The sequence below is a fragment of the Chiloscyllium plagiosum genome, chromosome 14 (assembly GCF_004010195.1).
Source record: "Chiloscyllium plagiosum isolate BGI_BamShark_2017 chromosome 14, ASM401019v2, whole genome shotgun sequence".
NCBI lineage: Eukaryota > Metazoa > Chordata > Chondrichthyes > Orectolobiformes > Hemiscylliidae > Chiloscyllium > Chiloscyllium plagiosum.
In genome coordinates this window covers 9,828,530-9,845,705 of record NC_057723.1, presented here as the reverse complement: position 1 = coordinate 9,845,705, position 17,176 = coordinate 9,828,530, and the positions used below count along the sequence as shown (strand labels likewise).

Genomic DNA, 17,176 nt, shown 5'->3' with positions numbered 1-17,176 from the left:
ACAGGAGAATCGACGTTTCGGGCATTAGCCCTTCTTCAGGAATGAGGACAGTTTGTCTCCCCCAAGTTCCTCCTCCCTATCTTTTATCTTAGCCTGCTGGACCAACTTTCCTCATTCCTGAAGAAGGGCTAATGCCCGAAACGTCGATTCTCCTGTTCCCTAGATGCTGCCTGACCTGCTGCGCTTTTCCAGCAACACATTTCCACCATATCCATAAACTCCACCAACCATACACTGGCAGTGTTTACCATCTACAAGATGCTCTACAACAACTTACCAAGTTGCCATGAACAGTAGCTTACAACCTTTTGAACACTACCATCTACAAAGGCAGCAAATACATGGAAACATTACCACCTGCAAACTCCCCTCCAAGTCACACACCTCCTGGTTTGGAACTAAATCACTGCTCTCAGTGTTGCTGGGTCAAAATCATGGAACTTCTTCCCTAAGAGCACTGTTGGTGCTCTACACCTCAAAGACTGCACTGTTCCAGAGGGTAGCTCACCACCTTCTCAAGTACAATTACGGATGGGTAACAAATCCTGGCCGAGCATCAGCACAAACAGATTTAAAAAGCTGCATATTTCCGGCATTTGCAAATTTCAGCTTCTAGCGTATTTTGCTTTCGTAAAATTCTATCCACCCTAGCTTTGACATTTTCAATGGACCTCCTGGCCTTAACAGCCTTTTGGGAACAGTCTGTGTGAAGGAGTGTTCCCTGACATCAACCCAAAACAGACTGGCTATAATTTTAATGTTTATCACCTTGTTCTGGCCTCCTTTAGCAGAGGATACAGTTTCCCTGTAGCTCCCCTATCGAACTAGTAGTTAGCGTAGCTGCCTCACAGCACCAGGGACCCGGGTTCAATTCCACCCTCAGGTACCTGCGTGAAGTTTGCACATTCTCTCAGCGTCTTAATGGGTTTCCTCTGGGTGCTTCGATTTCCTCCCACACTCCAAAGACGTACAGGTTAGGTGGACTGGCCATACTAAATTGCTAGGGATGTGCAGGCGAGGTGGATTAGCCATGGAAAATACAAGACTACTAGGATAGGGTATGGGTGGAATGCTCGTTGGAGGTTCAGTGTGGACTCAATGGGTTGAATAGCCTGCTTCAACACTGTAGGGATTCTATGAAATCCTCTAAATCATCTCAAGCACCTCAATTAGATCACCTTTTAATCAATGCTTTATACAAACATAGTCTATCTAAGGTATCCTCATCATCTAACACTTTTAGCCCTTGTATCAGTCTGGTCAATCTTTGCTTCACTCCCTTTAAGACAATATGTTGTTCCTGAAGTGTGATTCATTTATTCAATCCCAGAAATGGATGCAGTTACTCCAGACAATGTCACCCTGGAGCTCTTTATAAACTCAAGACTCTTGGGAATCTCTTGTCCAAAAAGAATATACATCCATGAAGGTGCCAAAGCACTGTGACCATCTCCAACAGGACTAGATGGTGGCCAAGTGCCAAAAGTGGAATGAGTGTTTGAAACCCAAGCATAACACTTGACCACGCCCAAAACCAGTAACGGCAGGGTGCACAGATCCAGCCAGGAACGTTTTAGTCAACACAAGTACGCGACCTCCAGACAGGAAACAAGTTATCCTTGATCCCGAGGAACTGGCAAGGTAACAAACTATAATTTCATATTCACATCCTTTGTAAGCCACCATTCAAGGTAATAGCCAAGATTCCAGAGGCTTTTTAATTATTTTCTGGTCCTATCCGCTTGCTTTCAGTAATTTCCGCATTTTGACCTCTAACTCGCTCTGCTCCTCCACAGTTCCCAGCAACTCTCACTTTAGTAAATACAATGCTCATTGTTTATGTCCTGAGTGGATGACTTCTCATCTCCCCTACACTGAATTCCATCTGCCACAGTTTTGCCCACTCACTTAACTCATTAATGACCCTTTGCAACTTTCTGTTCCCAACTACATTGGTTCCTGTACTAACATAATGTATGTTGCCAACAAATGTAAACCCTCTCTAATCTAAGAGACAAATCGTGTATTGTGAAAATTTGAAGTTCCATTTCAAAAGGGTCACACCCCTCCAATGCTTCTTATCACCTTTAATTCTGAGCTTTCACATCATCATTCACTCACCAGCATCTAGCAACGTTTCGAACAGTGTATCCCCCACCTCCCATCACCAGTAGAGGAATGTTGAAGCTTTTCACAAACTCTACACAGTCCCTGCAAAAACAGAATTCACATTATGAATGCACAAACAACTCCAGTTCTGCACCATTAACGTTTCAGGATCAGAGAAGCAGGAGGAAGCTACTCAATTAAGATCACAGTTAATCAATGTCTTAACCCTATCAAGTCAGCTTGGTTTTGAAACCATTTTGAAACCATATCACAAAGATGTGCAGGCCATGCTAAATTGCCCATAGTGTTAGGTGCTTTAGTCAGAGGGAAATGGGTCTGGGTGGGTTACTCTTCGGAGGCTCAGTGTGGACTGGTTGGGCCGAAGGGTCTGTTTCCACACTGTAGGGAATCTAATCTAATCTAAAAAAAAACATGAACTGGTGAACCATAGAAGCAACTTGATGAAAACAGAAGTTTCATCTAATTTGCCTTCTACCATTATGTAGACAATAGAACTGCTAACTCAGATGTCAGATAAGACAAGTTAGTGGAAAATTTACTCGCTGAGGGGCATGGAAAGGGTAAATAGACATGGTCTTTTCCCTGGGGTGGGGGAGTCAGAATAAGAGGGCATAGGTTTAGATTGAGAGGGGAAAGAAATAAAAGGAACCTAATGGGCAACTTTTTCACACAGAGGATGGTGAGTATACGGAATGAGCTGCCAGAGGAAGTGGTGGAGGCTGGTACAATTGCAATATTTAAAAGGCATCTGGATGGGTATATGAATAGGAAGCTTTGAGAGGGATATGGGCCAAGTGCTGGCAAATGGGACTAGATTAAGTTAGGATATCTGGTCAGCATGGACCAGTTGGATGAAGGGTCTGTTTACATGCTGTACATCTCTATGACTCTACGGTTGTCAGTATAAATCACTGTCATGTCAGGTCAGGCATAATGCAAGAAAGCTGTGTGTTACCCATGTCCTTTTATACTGAGATTGAAGCAACCGAGACGATCACAGCCGAGAGAATCCGCACCACACTGGAAAAATAAATGAACAATGTCAGACAAAGGCACGTACAGCAATGAGGACAACTGCATTTGTAGAGTAGCTTTAACATTGCAAAAGCAAAGGTGTGGCAGAGATGCATTATCAAACAAGATATAACAAGCTGCAGAAGTGCAGGGAGACAGAGGAATCACAGTTCAGTAAGGGAGTGCCTTCGCAAATTTTATAGGGTAAATCGCTTTTTTAATAAAATATAGTGCGGCTTGTTTGCAACTAACATCCTAAATAAATACACTGCTTTAGTTGGTCTAATCAAGCTCTCTGCCAGAGAGAAAGGGAGATCGGCCAATTAGCTAACTGCTTTAAATGATTCTGTAACTGCCAGAGCGCACACATCTGGAGGTAGTAGTAGTATGGGCAAGACATGTAGCATTCAGAGTGGAGTAACTGAGGGTTTGATAAATATGGGAGAATGGTGCTTTCTCATTTATCTGTTTTCAGGAGTCTCCAAGAGTACAGGAGCTGAAACAACTCGAGGGGGCCAGGTGAAGACACTCTGATTTTATTTTCACAGGACCAGCACATTTTATTAACTATAAACTGAAGGTTAAAAATTAGTAGTAAAAAAAGTAAGATTAGATGCTCCTTTGACGCAGTGGTACTGTCCCGACTTCACCAGCAGACTCAAGTGCAGGTTCCCATCTGCTCTAGAGACATGACGTGACACATCTAAACAGGATGATTAAAACGATCTACAAAAGATTATATTAGGGCAGGACAATTGCAGAATGCCTATGGAGAGTCAGGGACATTTCACACAATCTAAATTAACACGTGTTCGGGACATTTCAGGAACAGCTGGTACGGAGTTCTTTGCAGGGCACTTTGCTAGCGCCATTGAACTAACTCTAAATGGGGAGTGGGAACCAGGAGAGAATATTAGAGAATAAGACCAGGGTGCATGAAATATTGAGAGAGATAGGCTACACTTGAACAGAGTTTACATAAGTTTACAGCCGATGGTGGAAAAAGGGAGAAATTAAAACTTTCTAAATCAAGGTTATGCTGCACAAATGTGAACGCATTGAGTAAAGTGAGAAAGATCGGTGAGTTACAGGTGCCGATTGCCATGTGAAATTATGATCTTGTGCTGATTACAGAGACTAGGCTGTAGGAACGGCAGCACTTTATGCTTAACATTCTTCGTTACAAAGTGCTTCGAAAATATAGGAAAGAAAGCAGTACGGGTTAAGGAGAGAAGTGCAGTGTTAGAAAAGGTTATGTCTTGGGAGTTCAAAGTCAAGATCGATTTGTCTGGAGTTAAGGAATAAGACAACGGTAATTACGTTACTCGGGTGATGAGTATGAAGGACAGAGACAACTCTTCAAGGAAATTACAGAGAAGTGCAAAAATGATAGAGTAGTTAAAGTGGGATATTGAATTACCTGAATATAGACTGGGATAGTGGAAATGTTAAGGGTAGTGTTCTTAGATTGGGTTCAGCAGAATTTCTTTTACAGCAGTATCTGTCCAGTCCAATCAGAAAACACTGCTAGACCTGGCTATAAGATAGACGAAGTGGGTCAGGTGTTAGTGGAAGAACATTTTATCTACAGTGATCATTGACAATTAGGGATTAGGGCGAAAGTGGAAACCGATAATGGACAATCCAGAGTAAGAATAATCAACTGGGGAACAGCCAATTCAGTGGGACAAACAGAGCTGGATTGAATAGATAAAGGTTGGTGGGAAAGCCTGTAGGACAACAGACAACCTTCAAACGAGAGGTGGCTCAGACAGAATCAAGATATACTCCTTTCAAAGAGAACATTTCAAAGAAATTCAGCACTCGCTTAATGAAACAAGTAAGCGTCCTTATGACAGATGTCAGATAGGAAATACAATTTGGATCCTAGATGAGCACAAATGTTCAGAAGGAAAGTGAAAAAAAAACAAATAAAAGCAAAAAGGAAACACAAAAAGAAAAGCTGGCAGCTAACATACCAGGGAATCCCATAGACTTTTCTGGGTACATAAATAGTAAACTCGTGCAAATTTCCTTTTTGATGCATAGTCCTCCTATTACCACCTTTTACTGCTGCTGTGCCTCAAAAAGACTTTGAAATTCCTTGCTATGCTCCAGGGATGAGAAACTGTAGCTATGAGAATAGATTGGAGGAGTTGAGACAGTCATCCTTAGAAAGGATAAAACCAAGGGGAGAATTGATAGAAGATTTTAAAATTATGTGGGTTCTGGACAAAGTAGAGAGGGGAAGCTGATCTTTTGAAATGGATCAAGGAAAAGAGGGCACAGATTTTTTAAAAAACGCATTGAAAATGATGTGAGAAGAAACTTTCACACAAGTAGTTAGGATCTGGAATGCACTACCTGGAAATGTGATGGAGGCACACTCAATTCAAGCATTCAAGAGGGCACTAGATGATTATTTAAATAGTAATAATTGCTGGAATTATGGTAAAAGATAGCAGTCAGTCAAGATGCTCCTTCAGAAAACTGGTGCAAATATGAGACATCAAATGACCACCTTCTGCACTGTAACAATTCTGCGATTATGGAGAAAATAGGGCAGATGAGGTAAGGTTTTAAACATTCAAAGGAGGAAAGAAGTGATGGGACAATTTTGGGAGGAAATTCCAAACTTAGAGCTCAAGTACCTGAAGGCCTTGATTCCACAGGCTAGAACTGAATTGAATAGATATCTTGGAGGAGATGACAGAGGTAGAGAGCGGAGAAGGCTTTGAGAACAAGGACAAGAATTATAAAATCAAGTGGTTCCTTATCCATGAGCTAATGTAGAACAGTAGCAGCAGGGGTATAGGGTAAATGAAGTAAATTAAGAAATGGGTAAAAACAAACAATGACTGCAGATGCTGGAAACCAGATTCTGGATTAGTGGTGCTGGAAAAGCACAGCAGTTCAGGCAGCATCCGAGGAGCAGTAAAGTCGACGTTCCAGGCAAAAGCCCTTCATCAGGTAAGAAATGTACAAGTGCTTTGGATAACCCCAAATTTAAAGTAGGTGGAATGCTTGGAATCGATAACTCCAGAGTAGACAAAGTTATGAATTGGGATATCGTCAGTATTTGAGTGAAGTCAGGGACAGAGTTGGGTGCTATTAGAGAGGTGAAAATAGGCAAGTCTTAACAATCAACAATTCAAAACTTAACAGTCCCTAACCCACTGAAAACAAAACGTATCACTCAGACTGGTATTGAGTCATACCATGTAAGAATGCATTTGATTCGACTCGACTAAATCTTTTCATTTTTGTTAGATCCCTGATTACTGAACTTGCTGCCAAATAAAACAGTTTTGCATTTCCTCCATTAAAACCATCAAAACAACGATCAAATTTCACCTTCATGCTCTCTGCTCTATGGAGTACAAACACAGCCCCTCCATATAATGCACGTTTTTCATTATTGGTACTACCCTCGCACATCTCCTCTGCCACCTCTCCAAAGCCTTGTCATCTTCTAAAGTGTGGTGTCCAGAATTGGACACGATACTCCAGCTAAGACCTTTATAAAAGTTGCATGTAGTATCACTGCATTTGTACTCTACGCCTCTATTTTGCAATCCCAATGTTTCATTTTTTTTTCACAAATGAAAGAAACAGCCTTTTCAATTTGCCATGACATCTTCAGGGTTTTACACGCCAGATCTCCCCATTTCTGTACCAACTTTGCAACTCTAACAGCCTCTCTCCACCATTACTGTGCAGCTGACTACAAACAGAATGGTAAAACAATCAGTTTAACCATGAATACAGCAAGGCGGTCTCCACCCTTTTTTGTCCATTAATAATAGATTTTTACTATCAATAATATATTTCTGAGAAAATTAGTGGGAGAAGACAGCGAAGCAACAGGTAAAGAATTAAAAAGTAAACTTACTTGTAACACTATACATGTCGGCTGGTAGAAATCCACCACCTGTTTGATAACTGGTTGAAACAAGAGCCTGTAACCTGAAAACCAATCAAAAAAATAGTTATCTTCAAATCAGAACACAAGACTACCCCCATAACCCTGGTGCTAAAACAGGAGAAAAGAAGTGAATTGAGAGAGGGATCAACAAGGATCCACTGGTTTTGGTCACCTTCTGTAGTGATCTTGCAACTGTTCATTAGCCAACCCAAGGCCAGGAACAGAATGACAAAATGGGACCCAGATGGCTTCACACGAGTGCTTTTGACAGAGGTCAAGTGACAATCAGTAATGGACTCCTGGACGTGTTTAAATGCCAACTGACTACCTGACATTTATTGTTACAATGCTCCTTATTGTTGTGCAGGGTCTCCTTTCACAGTCCAAATTGAGAGATTGGAGGGAAATCTGCCTTTCAATCCATTGGATTCCACTCTTCCAGAAAACTAACCCCATCAACTCCCATTACAGCACCTGGCTCTTGCAGAGAGATACAGCACAGGAAGAACCCATCGTGATTGCAATGACTCTTCTTATTACTGCTACTGCCATGACCTCTTCCCACAGCCCTGAGCAATCATCCAATTCCCTTTTGGAAGTTTCAAACAAATCTGCTTCCTCAATCTTTCAGACAGTGCATTCCATCTCTGAAAAGCCAGTTGCTTGAAATGTTAACTTTGATTACTCTCTATTGATGCTACCTGCTGAGTATTTCTAGTATTTTCTTTTAATCTTAAATGTCTTTTTTTTTGGTTTCAAAATGAATGCTATTCCCAATCACCATGTTCCAGCAGCAGCCTGTGTGTGAAAGGATAGCCCTTGATGTGTGCCCCCAACTTCTTCACACCCTTAAGACAGTGTCATCCAGTTCTGTAGGCCAGTAGTATGCTATTCAAAATATATGCCCAGATTTGCCTACCCCATTCAGTTGGTCAAAAGTTGCAACTGCTTAGATTGTTCATACAAACCGCTCCTCCACATTTCACATCATCGACACATGTCAGCATCTTAGTACACTTTGAACAGCACTAATAAAGGTAGCATAATGAACATATATTGGGTTTGTGATCCAAACGCCTAGACTAATATTAACCCAGATAATTCAAAACTTCCATATAACCCTGAATTGAGATTCTTATACAGAATCAGAAGAAAAAAATGTCTGTGAAAAAGCTGGTCACAGTAATCGACCATGAAACTAGCAGATTGTCGTAAAAATCCCTAATGACCTCGTGCTACATGAAATGCTGGTTCCCCAAAGATGTGTACCAGTGGTTACAGAAGGCCCGCTATCATCATCTCAGGGTGACTGGGAATGGGCATTATATGCTGAACAATGCCCATATCCTGGGAATGATTTTTTAAAAAAATGTTTGAAAGACAGCTTAGAAGACTGAGAGTGGAACAGTATTTGACAGATTGAGATATAGATGAGACCGAAAGTTCCTCTCCTTACTTTGGTCATCGATTCCATCCCGGAGGGGAACATTCAGGCAATAATACCGGCCACTTTCTGCACCAACTTCGTACATGTCACCTACAAAAAGAATTTCAAACACCTCACTCTTCAAAATGGAACAATGTTTTTTGATAAAAAGTACTATGAAACAATAAAAATCTGAAAAGAAACAAACTCTGAAACAAGTAATAAATGTGTCCATTCACTCCACTAAACCCATCCTGGACTTTCCACGTCAGAGAAAAGTTATCATCCGGCCCATCAACAAGTTTAAACATATCAACAAGAAGACATGCTCTTCTATTTGTAAGAAAATACAAACCTAGTTAATATGAAATAATCTGTTGCTTATTTCCAGCATTTTTGGGTTATCTTTAAATTTCCAGTGATCATGTGAATGATTGATGGTTACTTTCAATGCAGCAGGCTGTTGAGAAAAATGCTAGCCTAGACACCAGTAGAGCTTCCTGCAATTTTCTAAATACCCAGTCAAGATGAGTTGGCTAACATCCATCTGGACAAGTAAATGGGACCGTAACTGAACATCTCAGACAAAGGACAACAGTTCACACAAGGGAGAATTCCCTCAGCGCCACCCCTGTGACTGCACACCGCTCCCTCAGGGAACTGCTGGCATGAAACCAGAGAACTTATGTTTCAGTGGAAAAAAGGCGCTGAATTTTATTTTTGCCTTTCGTTCTGGTCACTAGCTGCAAAATCCTCACCTGTTCCAGGAAAAAAGTAGTTCCCATACTTGTGGAAAGATACAGTCATAACTCGATCAGTCAGGTAGAAGGCTTCCTGCACCCCATCACCATGGTGAATATCAATATCAATGTATAGGACACGTGGATGGTACCTGCAGGGAAGCAAAATGGTTACTGGAGTTCAGATTCGCCCGTAGAGTTACAAGATCCAAAAGACATGGGCCTTTGACAGATGCAGACGGAAGGACAGCATTTCTCTTGCCGCTGCAGCCTTCAGGACTCAACAATGAGTTGAGAGCCTGAATGTCACTTCACATCTTTTACCCACTCCCCACTTCCAAGCACTTTCATGACAAGGATGGCGTTCAGCACATCTAGCTTTTCTTCTGAAACAAAAACAGAAATTGCTGGAAAAGCTCAGCAGGTCAGGCAGCATCTGCGGTGAAAAATTACAGTTAGCATTTTGGGCCAAGTGACCCTCCCTCAATCCAAAATGTTAGTTCTAATTTCTCTCCACAGATGCTGCCAAGCCTACTGAGCTTTTCCTGCAACTTCTGATTTTGTTTCTGATTTATAGCATCTGCAGTTTGTTCGATTTTAATTCAGCTTTTCTTCTTCCCAGGATTACTATCAGCCATCCCTTTCAGAATAAGGATGCATATATTATTTTTTCTCTGGGCTCCATCTATCCTCCCACCACCCCAACCCGCTACACCCTGTCATCAACAGAAAGACCACTTGTTCCTCGATTTTGAAGGAGGGTCACCGGACTCAAAAGGTAAACCCTGTTTTTCCTCCACAGACGCAGACGGACCTGCTTGTTTTTGTTTCAGACATGGGCTTTTGACAAATTCAGAGGCACAAAAATAATTCTTCAATGTAACAAGTAACAAGTAACAGCTTCTGAATTGTAAATGATTTGAACCACAGCGACCCAGTTCGAAACAATATGGCAAGGAGGTGAGCAATGGGTTAACGACGAAGCTAAACAGCCCCAGACACATTCCCTATAATTCAATTAGGTCAGTGATGAGTTTTGTCTTAATTCCATCTATCCATCTGGGTTTCTTGACCCCCACAGCCTCAAAACTGTTTTTTTTTGAAGGAACAGAATCCCAGATTTAAGCTACTCCCTGGATGAAGAAATGTTGCCTGACATCAGCCCTGATCAGCCTTGTTCTAAGGAGATCAGAAGCCTGAAGGAGCAGATCATGCCATCAGCTGCCTCTCATTCGGTTAGTCATGACCATGGTGTCCAAGGTGTTCACCCACTCCTGGGAATGCTGAGTGCAACACATCCACAAGGTCTCTGCAGACCGAGCTCGAGAACAACTGCATTAAATTACCCAGCTGTAAGCGAATGAGGTCGAGAGAGTGGTGCTGGAAAAGCACAGCAGGTCAGGCAGCATCCGAGGAGCAGGAAAATCGACGTTTTGGGCAAAAGCCCTTCATCCAAATAGAGTCATAGAGTCTTATGCCTGAAACATTGATTTCCTGCTCCTCTGATGCTGCCTGACCTGCTGTGCTTTTCCAGCACCACACTGTCGACTCTAATCTCCAGCCTCTGCAGTCCTCACTTTTGCCCTGTAAGTGAATGGGGTCTAATGAAGCATGAACAATAAAATTGTTGATCCCAACTTGCACAGGTATCGCACACTCTACAAAACATTCTGCAGGGATCCATCATCTTTCTCTCAGGATGCCCCAACCACGTCATCAATTCGATACTTGAGAGCGCAGTCACTGGTGCAATGAAGGAATTCCAACAAATCAGACCATTGTTAACTGGGACTGTCATGTTCTTGTAAAAAGTGAGAAATATTAGCTTACAATCTCCTGCATTGTTGAAAAAAAATTTTGAAAATGTCTTACTTTAGCAATTCCAGGATTCCAATGACAATATCGTTCACATAACAGAATCCTGAAGCCTGTGGCAAGAGAAATGATTGAGAAGAGAGACTTTAGATGAAGTCCAGGTGTACTGATCTTAGCCAGATGTTTTAACATATAACACAATACCTCAAATTTCTTTGCGTGATGAAGTCCTCCAGCCCAATTAATGGCGATATCACACACCTTAAAACAAAGTGCCATTCATCAACAGGTTGGACTTTATATTTTTTTAAAACAGACAGTGTGGATAGACAGGCAAGGAAGGCAGTCAGCCAGTAGAGAGAGAGGGGGGGGAAAAAAAGAGAAGGGTAGAAGTCAACTAGGAAGGGGAAATAAATAAGCCAAGACACAGGGAAGTACAGACACAGCATGACTACGAGGTGGACAAAGAAATGATGCTGACAATCCAAAATAAGGAGTGCGTAACCAGGTGACTAGAGTGTGCAGAATCAGCTTCAGGACCAAAAATACTGGCCCAATATTCAAACACTGGCCAAGCCACATAGCTGAATGAGCATGCTTTTGAACAGCTACACATGTTCGAGTTACCTTGTTGTTTAATTGTGTTGCTCCTTGTAGAGAAGCTCCTGTGTATCTTGAGCAGAACTCAAACAATCCTGGAAACACAGGACTGAAAATACAAAATAAATTTCATTCAGATTCAAGCAGCTAATGCACATTTTATTGGAAGTCTGTAACCCCTCAATACTGGTAAAGACAGAAGTTATATTACGAAGAGTTGGCTAAGCTGGTTGTTCAAATTTCAAGTTTCACAAAGTGAAATTTAAAACTGGTAATTCCTCACCACCTGTTACTCAAGTCTACTCAACATCCAACAGATTAAAAACTGTTCCATGGAATTCAGGTCCATTAATAAGCTTTCCCAATCTTTCTCAAACACATATGTAGTTTTGACATTTATGAAGTCTCTGAATTCTTAGAAGAGACAGGAACCCATATAATAGACAGCTGTATTTGAGATCAGAGGTGTGTCAGACTAGAAGTCTGATCAGAGACATGCAATTATTTCATAGCCTAATTGTAGTAATAGTCTTGTGGCAAGATATGCATGGGACAGTGCATGGTCACCATCAATGTGCACTGAACTCGAGTATAGGGGGTCCTTGATTTAGATTGTCTAACTTACAAACACTCATACTTATGAATGCAAACTCACACAGGGGTGTAATTTTAAAAATCTGACATATGACCATTTCCTGCACTTAGAAACAGCTGATTTATATTATCCTGCATTGTGTTACAACTCATATACAAATCGACTTGCGAACAGACTCAGGAACGGAACCCATTCACAACACAGGAGATGGATTGAACTGTGACTCAGCTTATCCTTCCAGCTTCTGTGTACTTGTTAACCAGATTCAAGAGCCTTACTGCCCGGAGTGATGCTCAGTGATTTGGCATTCCAGGGAGTAGGTCCTTAAAAAACATGAGTCGGCAATTCAGTCCCTCAAGCTGATTCTGCCATTACAATTGCGACTGATCTGATTGTGGTTGCAATTTTACTTTCCTGCCTGCTTCGATAACTTAAACATCATTTGAGTGTATTCAAGACAATGCCCCAGCTTCCCTTCTGAGGAACAAAATTCCAAAGAATGAAACTTCTTTCAGAGAAGACATTTCTTATCTCAGGCTGAAAGTGGAGATGGCTTATTTTTGAATAGCTCCAGATTCCTCCATGTTGGGAAACATATTCTCAGCGTCCACACTGTTAAGCCCCCTCACAATCATATTTTTTTCAATAAGATCACCTCTCATTCTTCCAAACTCCAATTAGTACACTCTCAACCCATTCAAACTTTCCACCCAAGACAATCACTCCATCCTCGGAGTCAGCCAAGTGAATCTTCTCTTACCAATCCCCTATTGTGCAAGTATACCATTCCTCAGCTAAGGCCACCACAACTGAAAATCATTTCATACATCTCCAAGACTTCTCTACATTTATACGAATTCTGCCTTGCAATAAAGACCAACATTTAATTTGCCTTCCTACTGAATTGCAAGATACTTCCAAATGTTCTGATGTGTCATGTTTGAGAACATCTTTCACAAATCTACATTTAATAAAACCTGAAGTAGAGCCACATGAATTGTGTTGAAACAGCTCCTGAAAGCATCCTTTACTCCAGTTTAAGCAGCGACTGACACTGTATAAGTCATTTTTCTGATATAGAGGGCCAGCAAGTTTTTTTTTGTTCATTCATGGAATGTGAGCATTACTGGCTTGGCCAACATTTATTACCCATCCCTAATTGCCCAGAGGGCAGTTAAGAGTCAACCAGATTGTTGTGGGTCTGGGGTCACTTGTGGGCCAGACCAGGTAAGGACATGTTTCCTTCCCTAAAGGACATTAGGGAACCAGATAGTTTATCCAACAATTGGCACCGAATGCCTAATTATCATTAGACTCTTAATTCCAGATTTTTGTTGAATTTAGATTCTACCATATGCTGCGGCAGAATTTGAACTCAGGTCTCCAGCAATGTACCTGGGTCTCTGGATTAATAGTTCAGTGATAATACCACTAGGCCAAACCCTCCACTGAAGTGGGAACAACACAATATTAAAAAGACAAAAACATCCTGACTCTAGGGAGCAGTTCAGCAGAGTCACAGTTTGCCACTTTTAAACATACAGCCTTGTTTCTCTCTTACCAATCGTCTCCAACATTGAAGGTGTTCAGGCTCTTGGTGAAACCCTGCATGTTATTGGGACTCACTCTCTGCAGGAAATCTATGTAGTCCTCAGAGTGGAACCGACACATGTCATGCTGAGAGGCCTGATAGGGTTTGAACACCTGTTGGAAACAAGAAAATCATTGAGAATTTTACACTCAGGTTTGTCTACCCTCATCCCCAAGTGTCAAATGGGGAGAACAGTTAAATGGAGTAACAGTACACTAACAAACACAACTAACCAGTTAATACCACATGCTTTTATCCTACTCCTTTTAAATAGTATATTAATCAAACTGGGAATGAGCTGCTAGAGGAAGTGGTGGAGGCTGGTACAATTGCAACATTGTAAAGGCATTTGGATGTGTATATGAATAGGAAGGGTTTGGAGGGATATGGGCCGGGTACTGGCAGGTGGGACTAGATTGGGTTGGGATATCTGGTCGGCATGGACAGGTTGGACTGAAGGGTCTGTTTCCATGCTGTACAAGTCTATGACTCTATGCTCGCCAAATGACAGTAATTTTAAAAGACAGCTCACCGCTGCCTTTACTAAGGAGCAACAACGAATGCCAGACACATCCACATCCCCAGAAGCAAAAAACAGAGCATGAGCAAATGAAGAAATTATTTATGACATTAGTCCATTGTCGTTAAATTTATCTTTTTCTGAAGAAATCCCAAAACAGCTAGTCAGACCCCTGATCAAAATCTTTCAACTAAAGGGATCTGACCCAAATACATTAACTATACCGTAGTAAGATAAAGACTACTTTAATGATGTTCTACCAAACAGCAATGCACATTTTCATCTTTCTTTTCAAAAGCACCAATCACAAACATTCAGCTTTTCAATTCGATTAAATGCCTGGGTTACTTAAATGATGTCCCTGATAAGTGGCTGCAGTGGAACCAAGCTTGCTGCTTCCAGATCATTTCCTAATCTGACACCCCAGACGTGAGCAATAAAGTTGCATACCAAATAAATGAAAATCTGTGTTTTAAAGTACTCTGCAAAAATATAATTTTGTGTAGTTGTTTGGACCCAGCTACGCTCTTCAATTTTACAAGTGACAGAAGGCTCAGCATCACCCCTCTCATCCTGTTTTCTTACCCAGGGTCACCATTCATGACCACTAATCACACTGCTCCCTAAAAGGATGGAGGCTGAGCATTCACCCTGCTGCACAATGCCCCCTTTGAAGATGGTGACTGTGCATTTACCCTCCTGCATATCACCCCAAAGGACAGTGGGAGTTAGCCCAGGCCTGTCGCCTCACGAAGCTGCAAACCTGGGGCCGATATCTCATTCAGGTTTTGTAGCCTTTCTGATGTTTATGAAGCCTCTCTGACATCTGTCTCAGAAAGATCAAGTTCCAGGGAGGGCAAGGGCAGGGCTAGATGTTGCCCAGGCCTTGGTGCGACTGTAAGGTGCAGTCTCTGATGAAGCAGAGCTTATGATGCCATCTGGTGCTTTTGCAAATCCAAGAATAGTCATGACCCACAGTTTGGAAAATGCTGCCTGAGCCTGTTTATGAAGGACATTTGAGGAAGGATATAGACGATTACTGGAAGAAAGATGTCATTTGTGTGGGAGGAAAATATCATCAACCACAATTTGGTTGGATCAAAAAGTCTGTTTCTATACTGTATATTTGATCTAACTCTATGAAACCAAGAGTTTTCAAATTATACATACCATCATTTTCTTATAGAGTCCATAATGTAGAACCAAACTGTGGGTGAGAGACAGGCGATGTGGCTTCATGGGATGCCCAGCACCTGGACAAAGATAAGCAACAGTGAGAGGGATTCTGTGGTATGCTGCCAAATCATAGGTCAGGAGGAGGACTGAGGGTTTGAAGTGAAAGCAAAGGTATTCAAAGAAGGTAGTCATGATGAGGAGGTGCCAGTGTTGGCCGGGGGTGGGCAAAATTAAAAATCACACAACATCAGGTTATAGTCCAGCAGTTTTATTTGGAAGCACTAGCTTTCGGAGCACTGCTTTTTTGTCCGGTAACTAGTAGGGTAGGGTCATAAGACACAGAATGTATAACAAAAGATCACAGTGTAATGCAATTAAAACAATATATTCAACAACCTGGATTGTTGTTAAGTTTGTTCAATATATTGTTTTAATTGCATGACACTGTGATCTTTTGCTATAACTTCTGTCCCTTATGACCCTGCCCCACTAGTTACCTGAAGGAGCAGTGGTCAGAAAGCTAGTACTTCGAAATAAACTTGTTGGTCTATGATTTGGTGTTGTGTGATTTTTAACATTAAAAGAAGGGACAGAGCACAGACTAATTCACACATAATCCTTATTCCTGCACCGTGGGTAACTCCCTCTCTCTCACCTCTTCACCAGAATCCTGAGGGACAGGATGTACATGTATTTGGAAAGGCAAGGACTGATTAGGGATAGTCAACATGGCTTTGTGCGTGGGAAATCATGTCTCACAAACTTGATTGAGTTTTTTGAAGAAGTAACAAAGAAGATTGATGAGGGCAGAGCAGTAGATGTGATCTAAATCGACTTCAGTCAGGTGTTCAACAAGGTTCCCAATGGGATACTGGGAGAAAGGGTGGTGGTGGTGGAGGGTTGTTTTTCAGACTGGAGGCCTGTGACCAGTGGAGTGCTACAAGGTTTGGTGCTCAGTCCTCTGCTTTTTGTCATTTACATAAATGATTTGGATGCGAGCATAAGAGGTACAGTTAGTAAGTTTGCAGAGGTCACCAAATTTGGAGGTTAGTGGACAGCAAAGAAGGTTACCTCAGATTACAACAGGATCTTGATCAGATGGGCCAATGGGTCGAGAGGTGGCAGATGGAGTTTAATTCAGATAAATGCGAGGGGATTTCCTACATTTTGGGAAAGCAAATCTTAGCAGGACTTATACACTTAATGGTAAGGTCCTAGAGAGTGTTGCTGAACAAAGAGACCTTGGAGTGCAGGTTCCTAGCTTCTTAAAAGTGCAGTCGCATGTAGATAGGATAGTGAAGGTGTTTGACATGCTTTCTTTTATTGGTCAGAGTATTGAATACAGGAGTTGGGAGGTGTGTCTGTACAGGTCATTGGTTAGGCCACTGTTGGAATATCACGTGCAATTCTGATCTCCTTCCTATCGGAAGCATGTTGTGAAACTTGAAAGGGTTCAGAAAAGATTTACAAGGATGTTGCCAGGGTTGGAGGATTTGAGCTACAGGGAGAGGCTGAACAGGCTGGTGTTGTTTTCCCTGGAGCTTCGGAGGTTGAGGAGTGACCTTATAGAGGTTTACAAAATTATGAGGGGCATGGATAGGATAAATAGACAAAGTCTTTTCCCTGTGGTGGGGAGTCCAGAAC

At 41.7% G+C, this 17,176-nt stretch overlaps 1 protein-coding gene across 1 annotated transcript in view; it reads right to left on the bottom strand.

The window, feature by feature from the left end:
- Positions 1-15,739, bottom strand: part of hdac3 (histone deacetylase 3) — a 28,540-nt gene extending 12,801 nt beyond the window's left edge. The window contains exons 1-10 of the mRNA XM_043703136.1: positions 15,527-15,739; positions 13,807-13,949; positions 11,678-11,759; positions 11,255-11,311; positions 11,108-11,163; positions 9,254-9,387; positions 8,526-8,606; positions 7,037-7,110; positions 3,086-3,150; positions 2,122-2,211 (exon numbers count right to left, since the gene is read on the bottom strand). Of these exons, the coding sequence (XP_043559071.1) occupies positions 2,122-2,211; positions 3,086-3,150; positions 7,037-7,110; positions 8,526-8,606; positions 9,254-9,387; positions 11,108-11,163; positions 11,255-11,311; positions 11,678-11,759; positions 13,807-13,949; positions 15,527-15,724 (980 nt within the window). The 5' untranslated portion in view covers positions 15,725-15,739. The remainder of the gene's footprint in view (positions 1-2,121; positions 2,212-3,085; positions 3,151-7,036; positions 7,111-8,525; positions 8,607-9,253; positions 9,388-11,107; positions 11,164-11,254; positions 11,312-11,677; positions 11,760-13,806; positions 13,950-15,526) is intronic.
- Between the last annotated feature and the right edge of the window lie 1,437 nt (positions 15,740-17,176).